The sequence below is a fragment of the Lathyrus oleraceus genome, chromosome 6 (genome assembly GCF_024323335.1).
Source record: "Lathyrus oleraceus cultivar Zhongwan6 chromosome 6, CAAS_Psat_ZW6_1.0, whole genome shotgun sequence".
Taxonomy (NCBI): Eukaryota; Viridiplantae; Streptophyta; class Magnoliopsida; order Fabales; family Fabaceae; genus Lathyrus; species Lathyrus oleraceus.
Window position 1 is genome coordinate 314,403,773 of NC_066584.1, and position 9,229 is coordinate 314,413,001.

The window sequence follows — 9,229 nt, forward strand, 5'->3', positions numbered from 1 at the left end:
GTTTAGACAACTTCAAAGAGTTATAAGTTATGTTCGAGAAAGAATCAAGGGGAAAAAGTTCTCCAAAACTTATCTATCGGTTAATTTCAAAGTTGAATGCTACCTTCAGTGGGGAAAAATAAGATCTTATATCCTATTTTTTATGTCTTACTCTGGAATGCTCATGTCCATCTATATAAGGTAACTTGTTCTTTTTACATGGGATCTATGTGCTTTAATTATATTATATCTTTTTGACTATACCAAAGGGGGAAAAGTACATTCTTAAGGGGGATATAATATACTCGCTTCTTAATTAAGAGGGAATTTAATTGCTCCGATTATATATTTATCTAGTTCTCTTTTACCATCTTTCTGAGAGATGCATTGTCATCATCAGAAAGGGGAAGAACGTGCATCTATGTGCTTACATGTATAAAGTTGATAATTTTGCAAAAGGTCATCCATAAAGTTTTGATGATGACAACATTTATTGAAGTAAGTGGAAATAACTTTCAACTCTCCGATGATGATGACCTAACTAGAGAATCATCTCAAGCCTCGTCAAGAAAAGAGACTCAAGATTGAAGTGCTTATATGATCGATGTATTTGGAAAAAAATCTTGAAGCTTCAGAATAATGAAAGAGAGGAAGTGTGAAAGTCCATCAAGTTGTGTGTGTTTGTGTCTGTCTGAGTGACCAAAATTTTATAAAATTAAGAAAACAACTCTTAAGTTTTAAGGCAACTCACACACTCACTTAAAAGTATTTTTATAACATAAAAATATTTTAAAGAGATAGTCAAGTGATTAAGAAATTGTCCTCTATATTATAAAAGATTTTGTTGAACTACCCAATCGATTGGAAAACTTGTTTGAATCAGCCAATCGATTGGAGCATTAAGTTAATCGATTGGAGAAGGCCTAAACGATTAACCAAACGATTATGACAACATCTTAATGACTTGTAACGACTATGTATCCTTCTTTTTCTTTTAAACTTTGGTAATGAATTATTTTGAGAGTTTCTAATCCACTGGAGCAAGATGTCAATCGATTGACTCATGAATTTTGCCCATGAATCATTTCCTTTTCTGGTTTTTCCATCACCTATATAAAAGAGGATCGCCTTCTCTTCATTTCACGCCACTTTCCAAAGCTTTTCATTTTCTTTGTAATTTATCTCTCTATTTTCTCTATTTCTCTCTCTAGAAATATTTCTTTGTCACTTAAGTTACCCTAGTGCTTTTAAGTGAAACTTTACTTGTGAGGAAGAGTTTGTAAGTGGTCATGTTGGTTGTTTAATTCTTGAGAATGTGATACTCTTGGGAGATTGAGTTTGGTTCATGAAATAAATCAATCATAAAATCTATGTTTTGGTTTATAGAACTTCGTCGAAAAAAGTTTTGTTTGTGTCTTTAAGATCAACCTAAAAAGCTCTATTAAAAGTTCGTTAGCTTAGTCTGTGGTAAAAGTTATCTTTGGTTGGGGATAAGTTTGTAAAAATATCAAGATTATATTATATTAAGGTTCCCGGACATAATCTATAAAAACTCAAAGTTTATAGCCAAAATCTCAAAAAGATCTCTTAGAGACATGACTAGGTTATCATTCAACCAAATCTTGATAAATCTCTAATGCAACCTCTCTAATCCTTCTCCACTTTAATTTTTGCTATTTATTTTGTTGTTTATTTTCGTTGCTATTTACTCTATCAGTAAGAAATTACTAACGTAATTTCAAGTATAATTAAGAAAACCACTAATTCAATCGCGAATTTTAAATACCACAATTCACCTCTCTTATTCTTGAAGTCATTTGTCCAACAAAATGCTCACCTTAAACCCTAATAAATAGGTTGAATGAAAACTTTTTTTTTAGCATTATTCTTATAAAAATGAAATACTTATCCCTTTCAAAACAATACAAAATATTGAATTAAATTTATTTCATTCAAAGTAGATTTCTTAACGTTGGTCGTCTTATACAAAGTACTACTATGTAAATCTCTTTCTATTCTATCGATGAATCAGTACAAAGTTATGTTTCAAATGTTCTCTAAAATGTAAGATACAACAAAGCAAAGAAGATCTTATTAATAACCCGATTCATTCTACTCATAGTCATCTTTTTTGGAGTTAAGCAGCGATACAAATAAAAGACCCAAAAATAGAGTTGCAGCTCCTCCAACAATTATTGCTACCACCTTTTTGGTATTGTTGTTCATGTTTGCCCCTGTATCAATAAAAAGTATCAAATATTTATATTTATCAAATAGCTATGTCAAAAATAAAGTTTTGATCCTTATAAATAATAAATATATCAACTTTCATTTTTAATTCTTTTATAAATTATCATGTTAAACATGTTTAAGAATTACCTTTATCAGAGTTTTCATCATCACCGTTACCTGATTTTTGCATGTATGAGTATCTTATAAAACAGTTATCAAGATATATTTCTGCAGAAACTGAACTACCACATTCTTCCCTAGCAACCGTCACTGCATCACCAACACATTCACTACATGCACAACTTCTCAAATCACCTTCACACTGTGCCATCAACTTCACCTTTTTATAATCCGTTGCGTAAAACCCATCACTATTCACTATCCCATTTTCCAGTATCGTAAATGCTTCATCCATCAACTCTTTAAACTCAACATAATACTCTACAACAGGAACTCCACAAATCTTGTGAAACAGGTTTTTGTTTTGGGATTCATAAGTACTTGTTTCTTGAAAATTTTCAGTTTGATATTGAACGTAACAACCTTCGAGTTGTAACCGTGCAGACGTGGAATCACTGCAGAGGGTGTTTGATATGATGTGAGGAAGTAAAGATGTTACACATGTGAAACAGTCTTCTTTGTTGATGTCGTTTCTGCATTGGAAGAAGCCGGAGAGGAAGGTGTTATCGTCGATAGCTTGGTTGGTTTTGAAGAAGTTGTATTGAGAGGATTGTGTTATGAGTAGTTGGAATAAGGAAGTGAGTGATTGATAATAAGATTGATGGTTGAAGGTTTGAGTTGAACAAGTTTTGTATACTAATGTGTTGTGATTGGAAAGTTGTTTGGAAGAAGGTAGAAAGAGCAAGAAAGTGAAAGTGAAGAAGATGATGGTGGTGGAAATGGAATGGGAAGCATTCATTTTGGAGATGGTTCAATTCAATGCTATAGGAATTAACTTGGTGGTTTAATTTTGAGACATTGATTTGGAGGAATGAATATTGAATATTTTATTGTATGTTGTGATTGTTTGGTGTTACTTTAATTTGGAATTGTTGTAGTGCTGTGGGGAGTTGGGTTTTGGTTTGTTTTTTCTTTCCTAAATTCTATCTACCGAATGAATTAGCAGAGACTATGAATTAGGCCTTAGAAATATAATTAACATCAATTTCGTGTTGACTATTTTGTTTTTAATGACCTTGTTCCAACAACATTATAGCTAAGGTTGTTCCTGTGACACTTTTTTTTTTTAAGTCAAAAGTATATTACTAAAAATGAGAATTACAAAATGAGGGGCATCAACCAAAATTCTGAGATTAATAAAAATGAAAAGAGGAAAGGTCTAATCTATTGTGATTAAAATATACTCTAATAATATGTGGTAAATCATCCAACCAATGATGGCTAGCTTATAGTCGCAATGAATATCTTCGGTGTAAATGCGTGGGACTAAAGAATACGTTTTGTAATTTGAAAAGACAGTTCAATAATCTACTCTTGAGTTTTCTCAGGACTAAAGTAGGAGACTTAAAGTCAAATATGACTAGTTTGGAATTTGTTTCCAATAACATGTAGTCCCTACCTTTGTTTGCTTCAATTTCATTAGCTTTGCTTTTATTTATGGTCGGTTGAGAAACGATACCCAAGAAAATAGAGTAGGATTGATTTCTTTTATAAATAAAAATATCACAAACTAAAATAAAAGAGAGAAGAAAGGAAAAAAACAATTCAAAATTATTTAAAATTGGATTCTTGATTCAATTACACATTAGAAATTAATGTTTACAATTGAATCTCAAGCGCACGACTTTTCCCTTTTGATTAAGATTATTAGGGATTGATGGAGAAGTGAGAACTAGTATGCTATTTATAGGAAAACTAAACTCTTATTTTCAACTAACATACTAAACAATTGACCGAACAGATTAGCCTAATTCAACATGCTAACTTAAACAACAAGCTAACATATTTCTACATGCAAGAACAGACCTCGACTACAACATGCACATCTTCGACTACTTGTCGAACCATGAAGCTAACCTTGTCGAGGCTAGAGTTCGATCCAAATATCACAAATCTTCACACTGGAACAAACTCTACACTAACAAGGGAACCAACTAGTTTTCATCATGCAACTTTATCAACTACATACAGTGGAAGAACTTGCAACTCGACAATGTCTTGGTGATCATATCAACAACATTGTCACCAGTCAAAATCTTCAGCACTTGGAGTTCTCCACACTCGATTATCTCTCTGATGAAATGCAGTCTCACATCGATGTGTTTGGTTCGCTCATGATAGGTTGAATTCTTCAACATATGTATGACACTTTGACTATCACATTTAATAGTGATAACTTGACCTTGAAGTTTCAGCTCCTTAGCAAAACCTTCAAGCCACAATGCTTCTTTCATAGCTTTAGTGAGGACAATATATTCCGCTTCAATGGTTGATAAGGAAATAACCTTCTGAAGTGTAGCTTTCCAAATGGTTGTTGTGCCAAACATAACGAATACATATCCAGAAATAGATTTTTTGGAATCCATACAACCTGCATAATCAGAGTTGACAAATCCTTTGATTCCTACTTTGCCATAAATACCACAGGTTCCACCATAAACCAGGACTCTGCTTAGAGAGTCATTTATCTACCTTAGGATCCACTTTAATGCTTTCCAGTGTGCCTTCCCAAGATTGACTATATACCTGCTTACAAGGCTTAATTCGTACGTTATGTCTGACCTCGTACAAACCATATCATACATCAAAGAACCTACTATACTAGCATATGGAATGCTATTTATATAGGCTCTTTCGACTTCAGTACTAGGACTTTGAGTCGTACTCAACTTGAACTGAGGATTACTCGGTGTTACCATAGGCTTTGAATTTGACATACCAAACTTGTCGAGAATCTTCAGTAGGTATGTCTTTTGAGATAAACATAATCTTGAATGCTTTCTATCTCTCTGTATGTTAATCCCAAGAACTCTAAAGGCAACTCCTAAATCCTTCATGTCGAACTCCTTATCGAGTTTAGCCTTAACCTTCATAACATCCTTAACACTGTTTCTTACTATGAGGATGTCATCCACATAAAGCAACAAAATAACAAGTGAATTTCCAGGTTGAAATGTGAAGTAAACATAGTGGTCGAACTAGCTCATAGTGAAACTATGTGTGCCATGAACTTGTTCAATATCCTATTCCATTGTCAAGGAGATTGTTTCAAGCCATATAAAGACCTATTCATCCTGCACACATAATCTTCCTTTCCTTTTTATGCATACCCTTCAGATTTCCCCATCAGGATTGTTTGATATAGATCACCATACAGGAAGGTTGTCTTCACATCCATCTGTTCAAGTTCTAGGTCGAACTTTGACATCATGGCTAACAACATTCTAATGGATCTATGCTTTACAATAGGTGAGAACACATTATTGAAGTTGACACCTCCTTTATGAGTGAACCCCCTAGCAATTGACCTTGCCTTAAATCGTTTCAACATCACTCTTTTGATTCCTTCCTTAACCTTGAAAATCCACTTACAACTAACTAACCTGGCCACTGCAGGCTTCTCGATCAACTCCCAAGTGTTATATCCATAAAGAGATTTCATCTCATCATCCATGACTTTCACCCATTCAGTATTGTCTCGGCTCCTCATAACTTCCTTATAGTCTTTAGGTTCTTCATCCAGAATCTCACTTGCAGAGATTAAGGCATAACTCATGAGATTTGCATAACTAAGTCTTTGAGATGGCTTGATGACTCTTCTCAACCTGTCTCTTGCCAGTAGGTAGTCATTATCAATCTCCTCGTCTTCATCAGCAAATTGTGCTTCTTATTCGACTTTATTAGGGATATGTAATTCAACATCACCATGCTCCACCTCAACTGGAATCTCTTCCTATTCCAGCTCTTCTCCAGAGATCTTAGTACTTCAACCAACATGATCAGTTTTCTTGAAAGCCATCTCAGCTTCATTGAAAACTATATATCACCTTGTGATATACCTCATGTGACCTGGCTCTAGGCACCACAACCTATAAGCTTTGACTAATTCAGGGTATCCAAGGAACATACATCTTAGAGCTCTAGGTTCGACCTTATCTTGCCTAATGTGAGCATATGTTACACAGTCAAATACTCTAAGTCTGTCGAGGTTAGAGGGATGTCTTGACTAGACTTTTTTAGGCGTCTTCATCCCCAAAGCAGTCGAAGGACACCTATTTATCAAGTATGTTGCAGTCGCAACAACCTCGACCCAGAACACCTTATTCAATCCAGTATGCATCTAACCCTTTCTAGAATGGTTTGATTAAAGTTTTTAGCTAAACCATTTTGTTGGGGAGTACCCGCAGTAGTTATGTGCCTTGCAATACTAGACGTAACATAATAACTGTTGAAATCCTCATTGCAAAACTCAAGACCATTGTCGTTCCTCAACCTCTTCACCTTCATTCCAGTTTGGTTTTCGACCAAAGTCTTCCAACTTTTGAAATTGTCAAAAGTTTCATCCTTAGCATTCTGAATGAATACCCACAACTTTCGTGAGTTATCATCAACTATGATAGAAAATATCTTGCACCTGAGTATGAAGGATTTCTTGCAGACCCCAAAGATCAACATGGATATAATCAAGGGAGCCATGTTTTCTTTGTTTACCTTTGTGAAAATTCACCCTGCAGGGTTTACCAAATATACAAGGTTCACAAAACTCTAATTTTTTGAACTTGTCACCATATAACAGATTTTGTTTCAAAAATTCGACCATGCCTCTTTCACTGACATGGAAAATTCTCTTATTCCATAGCTTAATCCTCACTACAGGTTTTATGGATACCATATCTGTTGAACCACTTACAACCTCAACCTCAAGGGTATACATGCCTTTCCTATTGATGCCTCTTAAGACTTCCTTAAAACCCTTCATTACCCTTAGGATATTTTTCCCTCCTTTAAAAACATATCCTTTCTTGTCGAATTCACCAAGAGAAATCAAATTACTCTTAAGACCATGTAGATACCGGACATCAGTCAATGGCCTAATTGAATCATCATGGAGCTTGAATCTCACATGTATTTGTTTGGAGTCATGTACCAAGTACAACCTGAATCCATAATCCACTCCTTTCTAAAGTCGCTTCTTGAAACCACCAGGACATCAGATGATTCATAATCATCTTACACAATGGTCGCATTACCATTATCCTTTCCACCATGATTAGTTAGTCGATCAGGGCAGACCTTTCTTATGCGACCCTCATTTTTACAATGATAACACCTAATTTCAGAAGCATTACCACCATAAGAATTTTATAGGACTTTACCCTTCTTCTTTATAAACCTACCATCTTTCTTCAAGAATTTCCCCTTAATGAACAAACCTTCATCAACAGAGTATGACTTGTGCTCCTTTCGTTTGTTCAAATACTTAGAGTACAAATCTGATTGACCTTATTCAAAGGTCAATGAATCTCTTCCATATAAGAGAGTTGATTTGAAATGGAAATGAGATCTTGGTAAAGCATACAAAATCAACAATGCTTGATCTTCATCATCATTATTGACCTTAATATTTCTAAGATCAAGAATCAACTTATTGAACATATCCAGCTGCTCAGCCAAGACTTTGTCTTCACTCATCTTGAATGAATATAAGGCTTGCTTCAGGTAGAGGCGATTGACCAAAGATTTGGTCATTTGCAAACTCTTGAGTTTTCTCCATACACCTGCTACAGTTTTCTCCTTTGAAACCTGCCAGAGAACCTTATCACCAAGGCTCAATATGATGTCGTTGTGGGTTTTCTCGATCATCATCATCTTCTTAGTCTCCGTTAGGGAAACATCCATATTCTCTGATCCGTTCAACGCTTCTAACAAACCCTGCTAAACCAGTAGGGCTTGCATATTCAAGCGTCATAAATCGAGATCATTAACACTAGTGAATTTCTCATTCTCATACTTTGTTTACGACATGTTCTCCTCCATACTCATTGGACCAATTTGTTGTGAAACGATGGCCAAGAAAACAAAGTATGATCAGTTTCTTAGTCAATAAGAAAACCAAAAAGTAAAAGAAAAGAGAGAAGAAAAGAGAAAAAATAATTTGAAATGGTTTAAAACTAGATTCTTGATTCAATAACACATTGGAAAACAATGTTTACAATTGAGTCTCAACCATACCATTTTCTCCTTATGATTAGGATTATCAGTGATTGATGGAGATGTGAGAACTAGTATGTTATTTATAGGAAAACTAAACCCTAGCTTTCAACTAACATACTGAACAATTGGCTCAACAGACTGGCCCAATTCAACATGCTAACTTAAATAACAAGCTAACATATTTTTGCATGCAGGAACGAACTTCGACTACAACATGCACATATTCGACTACTTGTCAAACCATGAAGTTAACCTTGTTGAGGCTAGAGTTTGATCCAAACAGCACATGACCATTATTAGAGTTTTTTATTCCTTAAAATACAAATTTATCTCTTACATCGAGATGCAACTTTAAGGTGGTACAAGGGCTTTCCTCAGCTCTTGATCACTAGCTACCAAGACCTGGTGAAAAAAATTGTTCATCTGTTTGTAGCAAGTAGGAGTAGAAAGATGTCTGCCACTAATTTTTTCAAAATTTGCCAAGGCCCCGCGGAGTTTTAGAGGGAGTATCTTGCCCGCTTCAATGAGGCGACGATTAAGGTTGTCCAGCCTAACCAAAAAATGTTTTTGGGAGCATTTCAAAATGGTTTGAGGATCATTTATTTGAATGAATCCCTCGCCCAAAGTTATGAAACTTCCTTGGATGAGGTAGTGACACATATAGTATCCTATATAAAGAGTGAGGAAAGAAATCGCAAAAATAAGGCCATAGATGTCAAAGTTCGTACCACTAGTAACCCTGATAGCTCACAACAGTCATGATAAAAGAATTACACCTCAGGCATCTAAACAGGTATGATCTTTGACATCTCTGACAGACCCCTCAACGTTTTTATGACAGATG

At 34.9% G+C, this 9,229-nt stretch overlaps 1 protein-coding gene across 1 annotated transcript; it reads right to left on the bottom strand.

Annotated features, from left to right (window-relative positions):
- Positions 1–2,042: 2,042 nt before the first annotated feature.
- Positions 2,043–3,146, bottom strand: LOC127096961 (plasmodesmata-located protein 2). The gene is made up of 2 exons (XM_051035485.1): positions 2,359–3,146; positions 2,043–2,213 (listed from the first exon to the last, which is right to left on the bottom strand). The coding sequence occupies exons 1-2, from the start codon at positions 3,128–3,130 to the stop codon at positions 2,092–2,094; spliced, it is 894 nt and encodes a 297-aa protein (XP_050891442.1). The 5' UTR covers positions 3,131–3,146; the 3' UTR covers positions 2,043–2,091.
- Positions 3,147–9,229: the final 6,083 nt, after the last annotated feature.